Raw genomic sequence first — 20,764 nt, forward strand, 5'->3', positions numbered from 1 at the left:
TTTAATGTTTATCAATGACTTTTCTGCATGGTAAGTTGCCAGATTTAGCAAATAAAATTACACTTTCCCAGCTAAATTTTAGCTTCAGATAAACAGATAATTTTTAGTATACATGTGCCCCCAAACATTGCATAGTTCTGTATTTTATTTGGCAATTCTATCCCATGGGCCTGAACAAATATTTAAGTTTCCTTTGTTCATGATCCTTGTGTTAGTCCTTCAGGACTAATTTAAACCACATCGATGCACTTATTCCTGCATTCATTCATTTGTTCACTCACCGAGTAAGTAAATTGAGGACCTATTAGATGCTACACAGGTGAGCAATAAAGAGGGCCAGTCCCCAAGCTCAAAGAACTAAAATCTAGATTGTTACTGATTCTCCTGAGCTCCCTAAAGTTTCTTATATTCAAGATAAAGTTCAGCTCAAACACAATAAGCATGGGCTAGAGGGGCCCTGGATGAGAAGGATGCTTCCAGGAGACTCAAGACCCGCCCAGGTGAGCCCTGCTGAGCCTGCTCCCCAGAGCCCATCCACACCCTGATAAGAAGCCCTCCAGCTCTGATGAATGTTGGGAAGGTAGCAGCATGGAGCTGCCCGCAGACTACTTCTCCATTAAAGAGCTTCTCTCCAACAGGCCCTTTGGCTCCGAGCCTGCTTGTGAATTACCTGCAAGGCAAAACAGGGGCTAGGATCATGCACTCCACCTCCTCCCCAGCACATCTCGGTCCCCAGTCAGCCCCAGGCCAGATGAAGCATAATCAGCCCCCACCCCCTTCACACATCTTCCACGTTACCTGCCTAGGGACCTTGCTCTTGGTTATGGAGAGCAGGGTGTATTGTATTTGCTCAGGGTCCGTGAGGACCCCCTAAGCTGCTGAGTACCAATGGAAGCAGACCAGTGCCAGAAGCCCCTAAAGACCAGGAATATCCCTTCTCTTAGTCAACTCGGAAGGTCAGCATCCTGCCCAGTTCTGCCCATTGAGTAGCAGAACAAGTATGGGCAAAAGAAGTGTAAAACTCATGATCTTTTGATTCAACAAAAACTGGTTAGATGGTCTGATGATATCAATTCACAGAATCCTCAAATGTCAGAGTGGGACCAACAACCCACACAAAGGAAGCTGGAAATCAGAGAAGGAGATATAAATTGATAAACATGGGTAGATGGATGGATGGATGGACAGATGGGTGGATGGATAGACAAATAAGAGATTTCATATCATATGAATAGCTGAGAAGCCCTAATACAAGAAGTTTTAAAATGTACTGGGTCTTCTTGTCTTGAACAATTGGTTTTTATACTTTGGAAAAACTGGACCGGTTGGTTGACTCTAATCTCTAATTAATTTTTCTATCTAGTCATTGTGAATCAAACAGCATGGCGGGACACCCCATGGATATCTAAATTAAAAATGTAATGGCAACCTATATTTTAATGCCATCAAAATATTTGCAGGCATTTTTTAGTTGTAAGATTGTTATCCTCACTATGATAATAGAATTTATCTTGTGCCTTGCACTCATGTGTCTTTATATTTGTAATTAAGACTGACTTTGTATATATCTGATATCTTTAACATCTTGCTAATGTGATCTCACAATAATTATTTCACTCTTTTGACTAATGCATTCAGACGCAGGATAGACACACTATAGAACCCAAACCCCAAAAGTCACTGCTGTTTCCCAGCCAGTGTTTGGAGCTAACTTCACAGCAAGCTTCATGCTGTATGAGTGAGAAATATCTTTTGCTTGTGGGCCATCTCTTAAGGGGAAACAATGTAAACTTCCTTCAATAGAATCACTCATTCCAAAGGCACTGCATTTATTCTATCTCCTGACTTTCATAAGACCCATTCACCAGACACGTAAGAGGCCAGCCTCACTTCCGCCGTGACTGCCCACATGGCTTCCAGTCATTCCCTGTGCCCTCCACCCCTTCCCCAAATGTGCTGTACCTTCTCATAAGCAGCCAGGTGGCAGGTGGAGATGTGGGTGGTCACCATGGGGCTGTCTGTGGAGAGCATCTGTCTGGAACCTCTGGCCAGGGCTCTAAAATAGGCACTAATATTTGACTTGGGCACGTCTGCACTGGGGGAAAGAACTGCCATTTGTCCAGTGCCTACTCTGGGTGAGGAACTGTGCGCTCGTCTACTTGCTTTACAGTGTTAGCTGGTTTCTGGAGTATAGACTCCCTGGGGGTGTAAACATGAAGTGCTTTTATTTTTTCCATTCCTGCCCCCAGCTGTGTTATGTTGAGCCCCTCTTTCCTGTGGACAGGACAGATTGCTAGGAAGGGGATAAGGGACAGACTAGAAGCAGAAATATGTCGGTGAGGCTCACAGCAACAGCTCCACCAGACACATGGCAGAGTTGATGGAGAGAGATGCAGACAGCAGGTGTGGGGTCTTACAGGGACCCCATGATTGTGAGAGTTTTCTGACATCAAGTTCAGAAGATCCACTCCACATCATTCACTCAGGTGACATGTACCAAAGTAACGATTGCAGACATGCGGCTGGGCCCTTCCTCTATCTGCACAGCAACGATACAGTGTCATTCCTATCTTTATAATAAGAGAATTGAGGCTCAGAGAAGTCAAGTGACTTTCCCAAGGTAACACAGACAACACAGCACAGCCACCGCAAACCTAGTTATGTCTGACACCGAAGCTTATGGTCGTCGTGCTGTACTATGCTGCCTTTCTTTTTCTTTCTACTGTTGCCTTTACTCCAGCAGTAGGAAATGCTTATCCTGGGGGGCACATTGCCAGCCCCCTGACTCCAAGGAGAAGAAGGCATTCTGGAATCCTAGCATTCCCAGGGCGAAATACACCTGGAACGGAAATTAAAGCTGCTTGTCCCTCATGTCCCCCAAAAAGGTGTGCCGCTGGCTTTGGAATCTGTTGTCCCTCAGCCACACTAGTCCCCCAGGCCCCCCAGGTGTGAGCTTCTTGCCACACTGAATGTGCCAAGAATGTAAAGATACAGGTTTGTCATCCAGCATGGCCGGCGAATGTTAGCCCACCGCCTTCCCGGGTGCTCACCCCAGAGACTCGAGGCCCTCTTCTGCCCTCGGGGCTGCTGGCTGTGTAGGGGCGCTGAGAGGCTGTATGCAGACCACCAGAAGTTTGATTTTCACTGTGTGGGCTCACTGTAAAATCTAACCCCCGTAAGATGCACATCTGATCTTCCCAGACAACAGGCCATCCCCACATGTCAATCATATGATGCTCTCCACCCCCTCCCCACCCCACACAGGCATGCTCATCATAGAAGCACATCGTGCCTTCTCCTTCACAAAGCCACCTCCCTTTGCCATTTCATTCAGTCCTCACTACTCTCCTTTGAGGTGGGAATTCTCCTCCTACCCCAAGATAAGGATGCCGTGGGGTAGAGTGGGGCATGAAGTAGTTTATCCACGTTCCCACAGCTCACCTTATTCTGGGTGGAACGTTCTTTCCGTGATAATAGAGCTGCAGCAAACAGAGTGTCTGTGTGGAAATCATCAGGTTCCCTCCATGTGGCAGTTATCTGGTTAATCGGATCAACACAGCTCTAACCACCTTCCTGGGCTATTATGCATGTATAGCGCTGTCTACCCTTAATATTATTTACTTCTCCATCCTGAGCACCAGTGTGGCTCCGCACATGTGCTGCTGGGAAGTCGTTATCTGTCAAACTGCCCCCTTCCCCCGGCGGATAATAAGAATTCAACTTTTATTTGGAGCAAAAGTTCCCAGGGGGTCACATGGCCCAATAACAAAAGATTATGATTTCTTATTGGTTTAATAGCATCTATTTTGTAATTCTGAATGTACTCTGTTTTAATTGGATTTGTTAAGGGAACAAAAGGGAATAGGTGACTTACAATTAAAATAAAATATTAAGATTATTAGTTTAACAGACTAGAAACACCTTGTACATCAGCGAACGCATTCAAAACACACAAACTAACCTCTACACACAGGAAAGTGGAAGGACCAGTCAGTCCTGGCACCTGGAAACCTCAAGAGATGAGCGTTAATCCAATTTCAACCAATGTGATTTAAATACTGCTACTGCCAGATAGATGTTATTGCATTTTCTCCCCACAGCCTTGGCTTCCCCTGCAGATAAGGCAATGGGCTCCGAGAAGCGGCCTGGAAGGGTGAAAAGTACAGGGGCTTTAGACCCCTCTACCATCCGGGGGACCCTGGACGGTCCCCTGAGCCTCACTGAGCTTCAGCTCCCCCTTCTGTGAATAAGATCATGAAAGTGGCTGCTTCTGAAGGTTGGGTGAGGGTGAGTGAGCCCTGGAGGCCTGTGTGGTGCCTTTGTGTGTTGGGGGAGAGGTGAAATAGTGGCATCAGGACAGCGTAACTGGTCAACAGTGGAGCCAGGACTCCAGGGTTCCCATGGAGCAGAAATCTGATTCAGGCTTCACAGCCCCACATCCTTACTATGGCATCTCTGCCTCACCAGGCGCAGACTTTAGATTACTTTATCCTGGGGGACAAGGAGACATAGCTCCTTGAGGCACAGGAACCCCAAGATTGCAGAGATGGGGCTCGTCCTTCACAAGTGCCCCATGGTGTGTGCATATCTTCTGTACCCCGTCTGGCCCCGGGGAGAACTTGCTGAGGGTGAGCATGGCACGGACCCCTGGGTGCCCTGCAGGCATACACTGGCAGGTACCCTGATGTGGTGCCCCCATCTGCTGTAGGAAGGCCCCCAGCTCCGAGGGGGCTATAAATCCTCCCACTGTGAAGCCATGAGATACTGTGAAGGGGAACCCTAAAGATCGACCATAAGGGAACAGTTGAACTTCCCATGGCCCTTTGGATTTATTCATTCATTAACAATAGGTTAACTGCATACAGATACACAACTGATAACTGCCGTGGATGGGCATGGTTTTATACGGCAAGCAACATGAAGAAGGAGAGGAACAAAAGCAAAGAAGTGTACAATGCCAGGTGGCAATGAGTGCTAGGAGGAGAAGGAGTTGGGACAAAAGAAACAGATGGTGCTTGGGGGGCGTGTGTAGGGGGGCATATGCTTCTGAAGAGGGTGACCAGGAAGGGCCTCCTTGAGAAGAAGACACCTGGGCAGAGACTGAAGGAAGCAAGGATCCAAGGAGATGGGGAGGGGGTTCTAGATAGAGGAAACATCAGATGGAAAGGCCCTGTGGCAGAGGGGAGGGGCGGGACAAGCGCAGGGGAGAAGGAGGAGAGAAGAAAGGAAGGCAGGCAGGCCAGAGGCACAATTAAAAAAAACAAAATAAGCAAAAAAGAATGATAGCAGACATGATCTGGCTTATTTTCCAAATGATACTCTGGCTGTCGTGAGAAAAATCCCCAGGGCATGTCAAACCAAAGAGAGAAAGCTTGTCCCTACACTTCCCCCAAGGCCATCACAGACAAGCCCGTGCCCTCTCCTCTCTAATTTCTACCTGAGACAGGAGGAATCCCAGCCTCCTGGCTGGCATCAGCCATAGTGTGGTACTGGGCTGGTACCTCGCTGTGAAGTGTGTGCTCTCAGATAGGGTCTTGGGTCCACCAGGAAGCTACCATGTGCGGGACCCCTTACGTGCAGCCCACTGAGTGGGAGCAGCAGGGGGCTGGACGTAAACCAGACATGGCAGGGAGTTGACCAGGCTGGATGAGAACTGTGTCTGCCATGGGTTCCCGGGGGGCCATGGCCAAGCCACTTGCCTCTTCTCTGTCTATACCCCATACCTTGGTGATCTCATCTAGTCTCATTGCTTTAAATACACTAAGGACTCCCCAGCTTTTGTGTCTTGACCTCGCCCGCTGATCCCAGACTTGTATCCTTCTGCCTACTTAACATTTCTACTTGTACTGTGTAAAGACACCAAAACACATTGTGTCCAAAACCGAGCTCCCTGTCCACCCACTGCACCCACAGCCTCTCTGGCCAGGCCAACAGCAACAGCATCTCGTGTGTCAGGCCCCAAGCTGTGGCATCACAGTCAACACCCCTTTTCCTCTTAGGTTCCATGCTGCTCGCTCTGTGCTCAAAGTCGATCCACAATCCTACCATTTCCCACCACGTGCCTGGGCGCCACCATGGGCTGAGTCACTGCTGTTTGCCACTGGGCCTTTGCGGTGGCCTCCTAGCACTTGTCTTCACCCCATGCAATCTGTTCTTGACACAGCAGCCAGGGGATTTCTGTTACCACCCTGTTATTCCTTGGCGCACAGCCCTCCAGTGACTCCTGTTTCACCCAAGTAAGGGCTGGACACCTTCCAGTGGCCCCATGGCCTAACCCACCACCACCTCCCTGAGGGGGCTCCCCACCACTCGCCCCCACACTCACTCCACACCCACCACCCAACCCGGCCATTCCTCTAACCTGCCCCCACAAACTCCTTTTATGGCCTTTACTCCTTTTATGGCCTTTACTCCAGCTCTTTCATTCTTCTGGAAGGTTCTTCTCTCAGATATTTACTTGACTGACCTGTTCAACTTCTTCAAGGTTATGGGTAAAATTTAACTTCTCAATTCAGCCTGCCCTGATCCCAAGCACATCCTAATCCTCCTTGCTCTGCTGTACTTTCTTCCATAACACATATAACCTAAGTATTATTTTATAATAGGCTTACTTGTTGTGCTTACTTTTATTGTCTGTCCCTTGCTCTCCTCCCCAAACAGACTCTAAACTCCTAGTGCCTGGCACACAGGAGGCCCTCTGTCAGTCTTGGTTAAATGAATGAATTCTAGGAGATTACCAAGGTCATCTCAGTTCCCATGACCTCAGAAAGGGGTCAGCTTCATTGCAGATTCCACAGCTTGTAACAGCTGCTGTGGAATCCCTCTTGACCCATTGTTTTCCCACCTACTTTGAAAGGGCTTCTAGAACATGCAGACTATTTTTAAGGGAGAGGTCTGTGGGGAAAAGTCGTCACTTTCACACCAAATATTTATTAGTCACTGAGTGTGTACCCAGCCCTGGGTGGGACACCCTTGAGGACAGGAAGACCTGTCCAAATAGATGCATACAATAGCGTGATGAAATTTTTGGCTGTGAGATTAAGTGTGCAGGGAGGCTGGGAAGTGGGTTAGCAGTACAACAAATGAAGTTTTAATTGGGTTAGGCCAAAGGGAAAGAAAGCTTCCAAAAGTAGGAATGAACGAGAGCAAAGGTAGAGCAATGGGATCAAGCAAGAGGTCTGAGGAGATGCGGCTAACCTTCGGGACGAGACCCCCCCATCCTCCACTCCGGCTCACCAGGCAGCGCAGATATCACTGCTAAGAACCTCTTTTCAAGAAATAAGAACCAAACGTTCTGTATAAATATGTTTATGGCAGTGCTATTTAAAATAATAAAAACAAATGGATACAATCCATGTATCTAACAGTGGACAGTTGGCGACTTACTGTCCAGTCACAGCATGAAATGAATATTCAACAGTAACTAAAACAAAACAAAAACATCATTTTCCAAGAAATGCTGAAAGGAAACATTTGGAGACATAATGTTATGAGGAAAACATTCTGTGCCCATATGACCTCGCTGCCCTCATGAGCATGCACACACACCTCAAGAAAAAAGATGGAAGAACATCCAAATATTAGCAGAAATGCCCTCTGGAAATTATGGTGTCGGGTTGTTTTTACTTTCTTTCTTAAATGTCTATGTAACTAAGTTCTCTGCATTAGATACAAAATCTATGTCTAATTGGAAAGAAAGTTACAAACACATTCACACGCACGTGCACACACAACACACACACACATCTACTTCCTTTTCAATTGCATGAATTCTGTAAAGCCACTCATGTCATCGTGTTTAAAATAGGGGTGTGTGTGTGTGTGTGTGTGTGTGTGTAAGAAAGAGATTTTAAAATAGCGAGCATATTTGAGTCAAAGAGGGACATCTGAGAAAATATTCCCTGGACAAAGACGAGAAGGAACCACGTGTTTAGAGGGCCACGGGCTTGGAGGTGGACCAGCCGGGCTCATCTCCTGACTCCCTATTTCCTGCTAATGTGTCACCAGCCTCAGTTCCCTCAGGTAGAGTGGGGCGATGAGAGGGTTGCATAGGAGAAAAAGGTCGGGGGGGGGTGACAGGTGCTCAGTGAAGGGAAGCTTTGGTGACAGGATAGCAGCCGTAGTGCCGGTTGTTAGTTGAGAACCCCAGCTTGCCCAGCCACAGTGGCAGATGGAGGTGGGGGAGCACCTGAGAAGCGCCCCACCGACTACAGACATGCAAACTAAGCTGGAGGCAGCCCCATGCCTGGCCATGCTGGGAGGGTGGTGGAGTGGGGGAAGGAGGGAGGCAGCCATTCTCGTTCCCTCCAGAGATGTTCCCTCAGAGCCAGCCAGCCCTCCACCGCACTGAAAACCCTGACCAACCACAGACGACTGTGATACACAAACCACATGGCCTTCTACGTGTTGGCGACCCAAACTAGGCTGCAACGTAGGGGAGGATATTTACGTAAACAGTGCTAATGTTTGTCCATCCAGAGGGGAAGGCCACTGGAAGAACCATGGGCTGATTTTTAAAGCGACACAAAAGGGTGGTTTGGGGCTCATTGCTTGTATGTAAGGCACCTGTCTTTTGAAATGCCGTGGCTTCTAATCTTAATTTTTTTTTTCTGTAGAAATATTTCCTAAATTCAGATTTCCCATGCCTCTTTGAGTCTTTATCGGGCTTACCTGAAGTTATTACTGAAGCATTCAGCCCTATCATCAGTGAGAGAGACCCCTTCTCTGACTCTGGGCAGCTAGATATAACCTGCTGGACATGATAGGAAAGATCTAGACAGGCAGCAGCACTGCATTTAGGATGGAGCAGCTCTGCACCTTAGTGACAAGATATTAGCCAGTTTGTCTGCTTCCTTCCTGTTGTGTATAAAAGTACTTAATAGAAGGCAGGCACTCGGGCAGCAGGGAACAACGGTGCTTTGAGGCCAATAGAACTGGTCTCCACCCCACCTTTACTGCCAGCCTGATTTTAATCCTGAGCTCAGTTTGCTGATCTGCAAAATGGGTCAGAAAAGTGCAGCTTGTTATGAAGAGTAAATGTGGGGATGACTATACATTGAGTGGCCAGTGTGTAGTGGGTGCTCAGTGAGTGGTAACCTGGCTCCCGCAGTCAGTGCCTTTATGATGGTAAATCATGCTGCTAGATCCACCAAACAGCACCATAGTGATCCCTTCCCTACAGTGAGTAGCCCTAGGACACTCCCCACTGGTCATTAATACCAAATGTAAGACTTGTGGAAAAATCTTTGTGGATTCCCAAGGACAAAAGTCTTTGCAACCTTTTTAACACAAATTAATAATAAAAGAAAAAAAACATAGTAGCAATTAGAAGATATGATGATACCTTTGTCCATTGTTAACCTCTAGAGCTTGCTACAGCCCAAGCTACTCACTTGCTCATTCATTCATTCATTCAACAATCTGTATTTGAGTCATTCTATAGGTCAGGGTCAGGCCGGAAGAGATGCAGTGAACAAGATAGACATTGCTGTACTTCTCACGAAACTCCTATTTTAGGAGAAGCAAATCAATCGATAAAAACAAACAAAAAGACCTAAGATCATTTCAGTTCGTGTAGACGCTCTGCAAAAAATCAAAACCTGGTGGACGTCAAAGGGAATGCCAAGAATCAGGGAGAGAATATTGGGGAGGGAGTGGCCTAATTTAGACCAAGAAGGTCAGGGAAGTTCCCTCTGAGGTGACATTTGAGCTGACACTAGGACTAGGCCACACAGGAGGATTTGGAGAAGAACACCCCACGGTGGGGGTTGCACCAGGTGCAAAGTCCTACCAGTGGGGAGAAAGGAAATGCCATGGGGACTGGAGCAGGGCCAGTAAGGAGAGGGTAGAAGATGAGGACAAAGAGCTGGGGAAGGCCTGTTTAGAAGTTTAGAAGCATCACCCCGGCTGCTGGGAAGTCTCCAGAGGTAGGGAAGGAAGAGTAGTTGAAGACAGCCACTTGCAGGCAGCAAAAGATGGTGTAAACCAAGAGGGTGGGGAGGAGAAGGATAGCGCATATTTACCATATGTGGTAGAAGCAGAATCAATGGAATGGTCGTCTGGGTTGCATGTGTGGGTCAAAGAGAAAATGCAGGCTGACGTTCTAGCGGGCCTGGCGTTTTCTATACATGGTTCCTCTTTTGTGCTGAGCGCTAATTTTATGTCCAAGTGCATTATGTGTATTATCTCATTTGGTCCATCCACCCCACTTTACCGATAAAGCACTGAGCCTCAGAGCATGTCCCCTGTCAAAGTCACACGCTGGTCAAGCACAGCCAGTATCTGCTCAGTCTTCTTGTCTGTGGGCTGAACTGCCCCTCGGCTTTTCCATGAAACTTGATTTTACAACGTCCAGTGATAAATTTGGCTCTCTGGACTGACAAGGAAGCTCCTGACTCGTGTTTTCCAGACACTAGCCTCAACGGAGCTAGATTCTGTGGCACTCTCATTCTAGACCAGGTCAAGCCCCATCCTTAAGACTCGCCCGTCGCGGCAAAGATAGCGTGTGTGTGTTATTGGACCTAGCTCTGGGGGCTGAGATGAGGTCTGTGGTGTGAGACTGGGAGGAAAATGGAAGTTGGCAGTGAATCGAACTGGCAGTGGATGGAAAGGCTGGTGATGGATCGTGCGGCCGGGGAGCCCATCATGCCTGTCTGGAGGGGCGCAGGTTTCTGTGCACACCTTCTGTTCTAGGGATACCAGGGGCCAGGAAACATCACCCAGTCTGACTTTCCCATCACCCAGGTGATGGCTGGAGGGAGAGATCATGAAGTCACCATCCCCTCTCGACAGCAACAGTAGGAGACCCTTGGGTCCCCAAGAGGAAATTGGAGCCACCAAGCACTAGGCCCTAAAAATTGGTCTCTAGACAACCGTGGGGCTCAGGTGCTCTGCAGAGTGGGGAGTGGCTGTCCCAGTACTTCCGTCTCCCCTGCAGGCTCAGGCTCAAGCCCAGAAGGTATGGGAGTCACAGACCAGTCGCAGCTCTGTCTCTCCCTAGATATGTGGCCTCGTACACATTTCCTAACCTTTCTGACTCCCCATTTCATCCCGCAGGAGCTGGTGTTCAGGACTTGGTTCACGTAACATAGCACCCATATGGTTCATAAATGTACTGAGAACCTACTATGTGCCAGACCCTTTGCAAAGCAATGACACTACATAGTTGTTAATGCATTTGAATCCAGTTCCTGCTTTCAGACTGTGTGTGTAGATTATATGGACCACCTACTATAGGCTAGACATTTTACAGACATGATAAGGAATTCTTATAACCACCTGATGTATTGATTTTTATCTCCACTGGATGGATATGGCAACCAAGGCTCAGAGAGGCCAAGTAGCTTGTCCAGAGTCACAAAGACTGGAAGTAGGAGCACCTACCTTTTCCCATTACACCTGTCATGGAAATAGGGACATAAGACATGTGTTCTAGTGTGTTCTTGAAGAGTCTCTCCTTGCAAGGCCCAGCCCAGCCTAGACTTGACTGCTTGTTAATGGGTCCCAGCATTCAGGGTAGCTTGTGGCAAGGGTTTGCCTTCAGACTTCTCAAAAGATGGACTGTGCCCCCCAACCCCCACCATAGTCAGCAGTCATTAGGCCCCAGCCTCCTGAGTGAAGAAGAGCTCCCACACTGCACTTTCTTTGGGGGTCAGTCACTGCTAAGAAGCAGTTCAAACTCTATAGTCTCTCCCTGCTTGTGGAACAGCAAAATGCTCCAGACACAGACTTTGGAAAGAGACCCAAGCTTGACTGCAAAGCCCCACAGATTCACACACCATCTTTCCCAAGGTGGCCCATGGCCCCGGGCACCCGAGAAAGGCCGGCTGGGTCCCCAGCTAGGGCCCCTGCTAGCTGCCCTTCCTGCCTGGGGCTCTGGGCCAGCTTCCTCCTCTCCTAAATAATGAATTAGCTCATGTCTGGGGCTTGTAAACAAAGCACACCGAGAGAACCAGCATTTCCAAAGTTGCTTACTCAAAGGAGGAGAGCAAAAAGCAGAGTTTGTTTGGCAGAGTTGAAGTAAATCGATAAATGTAAGGCCACCACCAGAGAAAAACTTACCCCGTTCCTGCCAGTTCCTCCTCCTCAACTGTGAAACTTTGTCACCAGGCAACAAGAGACTTTGGGACCTGGAGTTAATTAGCATAATCTTGACGCCAGCCTGCAAGGTGAGAGAACACAATAGGCGACAATGTCTCCAGGACACCGCCACGCGGAGCGGGGGACGCCGGGGCCTGGGCTCCTCCGGCTTCTTGCAGGGGGGAATTTCCTCCCAGCCGCCCCCAGCAACGCGGTGGGCACTTCGCCACCAGGCAGAACCAGCTTGCCGTGGCCACGCCGGAAGTGGACATTGCTAACAGGGAGAAACAGCTATGCTTGCCCCTTTTAAGGGACAGATACCTTACTTCTCTATGAAGCATTGAGGGAGTCCCATGAACTATCACTCGATTTGTTGTTTATCCAAATAGCTTTTTCAGTTCTTTGATCTGTGAGAGAGCTATCTTTTATCTGTTTATTTGAATTTAATTATTTCTTGCAGTTTTCTCTTGGTGCCCTTTTCACGCTATGAAGTCAGAATGACCATAATGCTCGTAAAAACCATACAGTTATATAGTCATTTTTTCCTCACTTAATATTATGTCAAATGCTGATGTGTAATTTCTAAAATCTACCTTTCGATTGAACGTGTAATACTGAATCTGGTGGACTGTGCTTTCCCTGTTGTTTCCAATTTGGTGCTATCGTGAATAGGGCTGCAACGAATGTATTTGTACATTTATAATCTTTTTGTTCAGTGTTTTTCTTTAAATTGAATTCCCAGAAATTGAGAAGATCAGCAAAAAGTTACATATGAAAACTATTATGCAAATAATAAAATAACTTCGTAGAAAAATTTGAAAATGCGTACGTAGAAATGAAGAAATAAATATGCTCCAAATTGCACTACCCAAATCAAGTTGGAAATAAGTAAGATAATTAGCAGATAAATAATTTGAACTACAAAATGAATCCAAGCACTACACATTTTGAAAAGTACAAAAAAAAGCAAAAGGAAATAGTTGAAATTAAAAAATAAAAATATGGCTAACCACAAAAACTTCAAATACATGGATACCACCACTGTTTTGTTTAATGCAAAACTAAAAGAAAACAGGTCATTTAATTTAGACAATAAATGGATTTAAAATAATTACCAAATTCAGATAAATAGAAAATTAAAAGTTACCCAAAGTCCTATGACCCAGTGTGTTTCTAATTAGACTATTCGTAAAAGTACATCATTCAAATTAGAAAATAAATAATGTGAAAATCATAAAACACAGCTAAGCAAAAATAAAATCAATATTTTACAGAAGAAAATGCCCAAGAAGATAAATACATTTTAAAATGCAGATATGTAAAACCTCATGAGAATTAAAGCCGCTCAATTTCAGCATCTGGACATAACTTCCTGTTCTATACCCTTCCAGACTTTTAATGCCTCTCCAGCTTCATGTTTATCTCACGGGTATGCAGGAATAACTTGGCGACTTCGCTAATGCTCATTGTCTAACTCCAGAGGTACACAAATTACTAATTTGTCAGGTAACTGCCTTCTAAGTCAGCCAGAACTAAGGTTTTTGCTGTTGTTGTTTTCTGTTTACTTTTGTTTTCTTTTCCCTGTTGGAGGAAGGAGCTTGTCTTGTGAGTCAGGGCCCTGGGGCAAGGTTTAGTCTGGACAGGTGCTTTGCACAGCCCAGTGTGTCAGGGGCTCACAGGTCCCTGCTCTGCGCCGGCTTGGGGTGGACTCCCCTTGGCTTCACGCCACTCCCTCGCCCCACCCATCCACTTCCTCATCTCTACGTGAAGTAATGGCTGCTTTCTTGGGTCGCCGTGGGAATTAGACAACGGGTAAAAAGTCTTTGCAATCTTTAACGCGTGATAATTATTGGTATTATTATTATTAGGCCTATGAATGAAGGGGATGGGAGATACAGGCTTCCAGTTACGGAATGAATCAGTCACGGGGGTAAAAGGCACAGTGTAGGGAACACCATCAGTGATGTTGTACTAGAGCTGTATGGGGACAGACGGCAGCTACACTTGTGGGGGGCACAGCATAACGTCTAGAGATGTCGAATCTCTGTGTTGTCCACCTGAAACTAACATAACACTGTGTGTCAACTGGACACAGATAAAAATATATATATATAAATTAAAAAAAAAAGAAAAAAATCCATGTGGGAGTATACACATAAATTCTCAAATGAAATAGGACAGAAGTAGAAGTGAAAATGGAAACATAAAACAAACACATAAATAAAACAAACAAATAAAAAGTTGAAAACTATGACTCACCTCTGGTTAGGTGTCTTGGCACTGCTGGTCACGGCGTCCTTTGCTGGTAGTAGGGGAACGATGGATCTTCCTTGGAGCGCATAGCCGGTGAAATGAGAAATGGGATGGTGTATGCCTCTGTCTTCTGCACACCATTCCACCTGGGGGCAGTGTCACAAAAGACCACCGGTAAAATTCTAGAACCCTCTCTGAAACAGAAAATGACCCAGGCTGTCTCTTATTTCCTGAACTATAATAGGTACATTTTGTTCCCTTATTTCCTGCTCCCCTGTCAAACTTAACAAAATAAAGTAGCAAGACTAGCGAGCTTTGCCATACTAACTCCACATTCTTGTAGCTCGACCTCCTCAGGAAGGCTCAGCACATGTCCTTTCCAAGGTGGTGACCCCCACTGTCTCCAGCCTGGGCTCTGCCCGTGTTTGTAGCCTTCCAAGCGGCCTGCCTTCTAGAACTGGGTTAGGTGGCAGGCTCACAGACTGAGCAAGAGAACCAAATCTTCACTTGAGCCTTTGCAACCTACAGCAATAAACTTGAGCGTGTTTTGCTTCTGTTCATTGTTACTGTTGTTTGCCTAGATAGAGTGGATGCAATAGATGATTTCTCTACTGGGGGTGGTGGGGGGGTGGGGGGAGAGGTGAATCCCAGCCTGGGAGCTGCATTCTGTTTATAAAAAACCTACCAAGGAAATAATTGAATGAAAAGGGATGGGAAACCTGAGACAGAGTGTAGGCTGACAGTGCTGTGGTGGGAAAGTGAAGGGGCACTGCCCCTGCTAGGGCCCTTGGGCAGCCAGGCCTTGTCCAGACAGATGGAGGCCAGAAGGACCCTGGTGCAGTGCACGTGAGTAGAACATAAAATGCATGTGGGGTAGCATCTGTGGGCACCTGAACGAGACCAAGGAAGAGGGAAGGGATGGAAAGAGGAGACATGATGTGGGTGGGTTTGGCAGAACATCTTGAACAAAGGTCTTGAGAGCAGAAGGAGAGTCTCATGGAGACAGAGAGGGGAAGAAAACAGAGCTGGAAAAGGAACCAAGGAATACCACAGAGGCCAAGGAACTGGGCTCTACACATCCGTGCTGAGCAGAAAGGGCATTTCACGTGGAAAAAAAACCCTCCCCGCACCCTTCCCGGCACATCTTGTTGCCCTTCTAAACTTTTTCCCACCACACTGGTCAAAAACGGTATTTCTTTGTTTTGGTTTGTATTTCTTAATTATATGTGTAGAAACCGAAATCAGTACAGCCTTTTAAGAGGACAGTTTGGCAATATGTAGCAAACTGGAAAATGCTCATACTTTTTATCCCAGTAGAACCGCTGCCAGAAATCTCTCTCATGGGTACACTCCCCAAGTACCCAGAGATGTATGTCCGAAGCTGGTCATGGAAAGGTCATTTGCGAGGACCAAACCCACCCCAGGGGCAGGCTCAACCAGTCCCGATCCGTCTGTACAATGGGGTCCTGCTGCTGCAGAAACGAATGCCACAGAGTGATGTGAGCTGACCCCACCCTGCTGGGAAGCCAGTGACAAAGCACAGATGAGGTCTTCCCACGTATCGCCAGTTAAAAAACAACAACGATATAAGCACATAGACAGGCACGGGGTAAAACTGTTCTGGAAACCGTTAACTGTGGCTCCTTCTCGAGTAGGAGTGATAGTTTGGACACTCTTTTATTCTGTGGCCTTCCACATTTTTTAAACTACGTGCATATATTATAGTGCCGTGTCAGTATATTATAATCATGTCTATTACACGTACATGGGGAAAGCAGGCTGAGGCATGGCTATGGGAAGTCTGGTGTGGGGTTGTGAGGCTTGACCCCGCTTCTGCATGGCCCCAGGGCTTCCCCACAGGCCACACGTAAGGCAGCAGGAGAGTATTCCAGCAAAAGTGACCGCAAGAGCCTAACCTTCAGTAGGGTAGCGTGGGGTCAGGCAGAGCTTGGGTAATAATCTTTTTACCCCGCTGGGAGAGCTGCTGTATGCCCTGGAAAGTCTGTGGCTTTCCTGGATGCCCTGGTCCCACAGAGCCCCGGAATTCCCACTTCTCTGCTCATTGGTGCCTTGAGAGGTTGGGTCACTGTCGTTGTTCTCTGTCCCACAGGAGATACCCCGGCTCCGACAGGACCGTGCTGCAGAGGTGGCAGGTACAGTGCCCCCGTGGAGGACTCTAGGTCTGAGGACACCCTGTGGGAAGGCAAATCAGAAATAGCTCAGGCCCCAGTGGTGGGGAGACAAAGCATGTGGGTGACTCGGGAGGGATCTTATTTTTTAATTTACCAAAATGTCCCAAGTATTTCCCTAAAAAGATCTTAGTGATTGAAAGTGGTACTTGAGGCTTGGAGCGGGAGCTGGGTAGTGTGTGTGTGTGTGTGTGTGTGTGTGTGTGTGTGTGTGCACGTGTATGCACCTGCCCCATCCATGCAGATAGACACATATGTATAAGTGGACACAGTGTAGAGGGGCTCCAGTGTTCACTTCTTCTCCTGAGAAGACATGCATGACTCTCAGCTTGAATGAACGGACATTTAGCCTCTGATTCTCAGTGAAAGGCAGGGACCCCAAGAGGGTCAGTCCTAGAGATCACATGACAACAAGAAATTAACTCCTGGTCACTCTTGTCCAAAATCCTTTCCCAGCGAGAGGGCCAAGGGAGAGCACAGCATGTAGGTCCCATGTAAGAGGTGACAGTTATACTGGACTGTTCATTCACCCCTTGGCCCTGCTGATTTTTCCCAAATACACTCCTGACTCCACCTTGACTGTACATTCTAAGGCCCTAAGAATGAGTGTTATCCCAATAGGTGGGGACAGAAAAGAAAGTCCCTAAATTCCCAGAGGAAGACAGATCGTTCAGTCTCTTGGTGAGGGCTTCTTTCTACTGCAAGGTCCCCTCGGCTTATTTTTTTTTTTGAAGATTTTATTTATTTATTTGATAGAGGGAGAGATAGCGAGAGCAGGAACACAAGCAGGGGGAGTGGGAGAGGGAGAAGCAGGCTTCCCGCAGAGCAGGGAGCCCAATGCAGGGCTCGATCCCAGGATCCTGGGACCGTGACCTAAGCCAAAGGCAGAAGCTCAACGACTGAGCCACCCAGGTGCCCCATCGGCTTATTTTTTTAATCATAAGGTTAGCAGTAAGTTCACCCACAGCATTTGTGCTCTTATTTTAATCAACTTTTGAGTATCACACCCAGCAGCTAAACAAAAGAAGGCTTTATCCTTGGCTTTGGACTGCTGAGCTGTATTTTTTTTTTTCTGGCCGACTTTGCTTCCTGAATATATTTGCTTCAGTTCACGTTGGAATTAGTGTGGCCTCCCCGCTTTGGCCTGGCTCGGGCGCAAGGTGCACGGGGAACAGTGGAGGTGTGTGCTGCCCGCTCTCACCCACACAGCAAGGGCTGCAGAGGGCTGAGAAATGGACCCCCATGGTCCTTAGGAAGATGCTAGTTGTGTTTGGTTTATCTCCTCTTTGTCTCTTCTGGTAGAAAAGGGACATCAGCAATTTTGAGTATCTCATGCACCTCAACACCATGGCTGGGAGGACCTACAATGACTATATGCAGTATCCAGTGTTTCCCTGGGTCCTGGCCGACTACACCTCACAGGTATAGTACTCGTGTGGATGCTATTCAGAAGTCCTGAGGCTTCCTGACCCTGAAGACCAGAGCATACTAAATCAGCATGCAGAGCCTCTGCTACGAGGTTCAGTCCACCTGGGCCCGAGGGCTGCTCCATGCTTGGCCCTTCACCCCAGAGGAGGCCTTTGGAGTCTGGCTGCTTGGGTTTCTGTCCAGATCCACCCGTGGGAAGGTGACCCCACCTGTGGGATGATCAACATGATGAGGACAGTTGCTAACATGAGCCCCAGAGGGCTTCCTGACTTACTACTATCAAGGCGACTGATACCCATCTGCTGAGACACTGCCATGGACCAATGTTGGTCATTCAAGTGAAGCAGGCCATGGAATTTATTCCTTGAATCAACGTGTGTGGGGTGGGAGGTAGAGGATAGGAGAGAGACAGAGAGAGACCCAGAGAGAGCAAACTACCCCCCTGTATCTTGACTTCAGCAGTCAAGAGGTTGGTATGGGGACTTCACTCAGGATCTGGACTGAGACATGTTGGGACAGGGGAGGCTGACGGCAAGGCCAGATAATTCCCTCTTTTAGCTGTCCCTGGACCTCAGCAGGCAGGGGAGGGAGGAGGAAAGCTGACACAGCTAGGCCAGGGTGACATTGCTGGGAATGACCTGGTTATGAAGCACTGTCCCAACCACCTGGACTCTGGCCATCAAGAGGGGTGTTGAGCTGTGTGTATAAAGGACAGAAGGTGACTAAGTCCTGGTTCAGACCAGTCCTTGCCAGTCCTGCCTAGGGCTGCTTGGAAGACTGATACTCAGGATTTGGGAGAGGGAGCCTCAGTCTTTTGTGACCTCCCATCCCCAATGAAAACATTTAACACAAAACTTTTATGGCCAGCTGCATGTTGCCTTTTATTTCCCTAATGATCCATCTGAGGCTGAGGTATTTCAAAAATGAAACATGCAAATCCCAGCTTTAACTCACATGTTGCAAAGTGGTGGTTTACCAGCCCCTTTTGTTTAGCCCAAAATTTTGATTACTTACCCATATTTAAAAATCGGAAGATTTCTCCTAAAAATCTGGATTTCCAATATCTTTTGGAAGATCAAGAGATCTAGCAGCTCAGAAACCCCATTCTGTCCTGGCAAAATCAGCAGTGGCTGAGATGGCTCTCCACGTGTGCCGTTGGTCACAGGGGTCTGAGAAGCGCCTGCCTCACTCTGCCCCCACCCCCGGTTCTGCAGATGTTGAGATGGGGACAGGCCCTGCCTCCCCAGGGGGACTGCAGTGGTTCACGGCTGGTGAAAAGGAAAAGAAGTATAAAGAAACACTTTCTATCAGACACAAATCCTGGGGGATACACAGCTCCTCTGCTAAAATGTAGAACATCTCTCCTAAAAGCAGACATCTCCGAGGACACCTGGCCCTGAAAACTTCAGGTCTCCACTGCCCTGTATTATATTCCCCAGGACAGAGGAAGGGGTGACATTACATGCTGTCATTGCCCAGAAGGGAGTGGGCTCCAGAAAAAGGAGGCCGTTCCTCACATTTCCTCCCCAAACAGAACAGAGGACTTCTAACTTCTAGGGAGTTAGTTTGATTCCCTGCAAGGACCGTGAACTCCTGAGGCATACAGCTCTCTCCACGAGGGCTGCAGCCAAGCACCTCATTGACAACAGGGATTCTTTTCCAAGTCTCTTTTCAGTAACTGGTGGCGATGTTCTGATTTGGGTCAACTTGGAACAGGTTCACTGTGAACTCAATCTTCCCCTCCTCTTATTTTCCTTCTCTCCCTTATTAAGTCTTTGTGGATCACTGGCTCTGGGGCCATAAAACCCCTGCACGCCTGCTAATCACTGGAGGGGGGTCAGACCAAACGACGATAAACCAATAAAGAGAACCATAAAACTAAAGAGCGTGGCTCCTGAAGTCTCGCTGGGGCACAAGAGGGTCTGAGGGGAGTTAACTCCAGCCACACGTCTGCCTTCTAGACATTGAACTTGACGAATCCCAAGACTTTCCGCGATCTCTCAAAGCCTATGGGGGCTCAGACCAAGGAAAGGAAGCTGAAATTCATCCAGAGGTTTAAAGAAGTTGAGAAGACTGAAGGTGGGTAGATCCCAGCTTGACTTTTTTTTTTTTCCTGCAGTGTTGCTCATTCAAGTGCCTTGAAACGGTCGTTGGTAACAATTTAGGCTCTCACCTAGTGTGGAAACAATTATATTGGGATAGGGAATAGCTCTAGTCTGCTGGTCTGCATCCTGACTGCATGGAAGAATCACCTGGGCAGGTTTTACACATACTGATGTCCAGGCCCCACCTCTAGAAATTCTGATTTAAGTAAGGCTGTGGTGAGGTGCAGGGTGGACTGAGAACTACCATGCTAAGAGCTACTACGTCCAGACCTAGGGGCTGCCAGGCTCAGAGAGTACATTCATTCAGCACTTTGTATATTCCAGGCACAGGCCAGCCTTAAATACAGTGGTCCGTTTCAAAGAGAAGGGAATTAAACTCAGAGAATTCAAGCAACGCATTCAAGATCAGAGCTTCTAAATGGTGGAGCCTGTATTTGTCTTGACTGTAGAATCTACTTCCCAAACTTTGTTCATCTGCACATCACATTTATAATTTTTGCCGCATTTGCATGCGACTTGAACTCCTATTGCCTTAATTTTTTTTTTTCTTTAGGTCTATTCACTTCTGAACTTTGATGAACGTATTTTAAAAGGCAATTTTTGTCATGCATTTGATGCTAGCTCTATTGGTTTTCTCAAATACTTTGAAATAAGCAAATAATTTAAAAGAAGGAGCAGGCATCCATGAACCATGAAAAATTCCCTTGGGAA

The 20,764-nt window shown here is 47.4% G+C and overlaps 1 protein-coding gene across 6 annotated transcripts in view; it reads left to right on the top strand.

The window, feature by feature from the left end:
- WDFY4 (WDFY family member 4) overlaps nucleotides 1–20,764 on the top strand; it is a 285,720-nt gene that overhangs the window by 228,824 nt on the left and 36,132 nt on the right. For all 6 annotated transcript variants that reach the window (XM_032432234.1, XM_032432233.1, XM_032432238.1 and 3 more), the window contains 3 exons: nucleotides 16,442–16,484; nucleotides 17,823–17,942; nucleotides 19,910–20,027. In XM_032432234.1, coding sequence (XP_032288125.1) covers nucleotides 16,442–16,484; nucleotides 17,823–17,942; nucleotides 19,910–20,027 — 281 coding nt within the window. The remainder of the gene's footprint in view (nucleotides 1–16,441; nucleotides 16,485–17,822; nucleotides 17,943–19,909; nucleotides 20,028–20,764) is intronic.

The sequence above is a fragment of the Phoca vitulina genome, unplaced genomic scaffold (genome assembly GCF_004348235.1).
Source record: "Phoca vitulina isolate PV1807 unplaced genomic scaffold, GSC_HSeal_1.0 scaffold48, whole genome shotgun sequence".
Classification (NCBI taxonomy): Eukaryota; Metazoa; Chordata; class Mammalia; order Carnivora; family Phocidae; genus Phoca; species Phoca vitulina.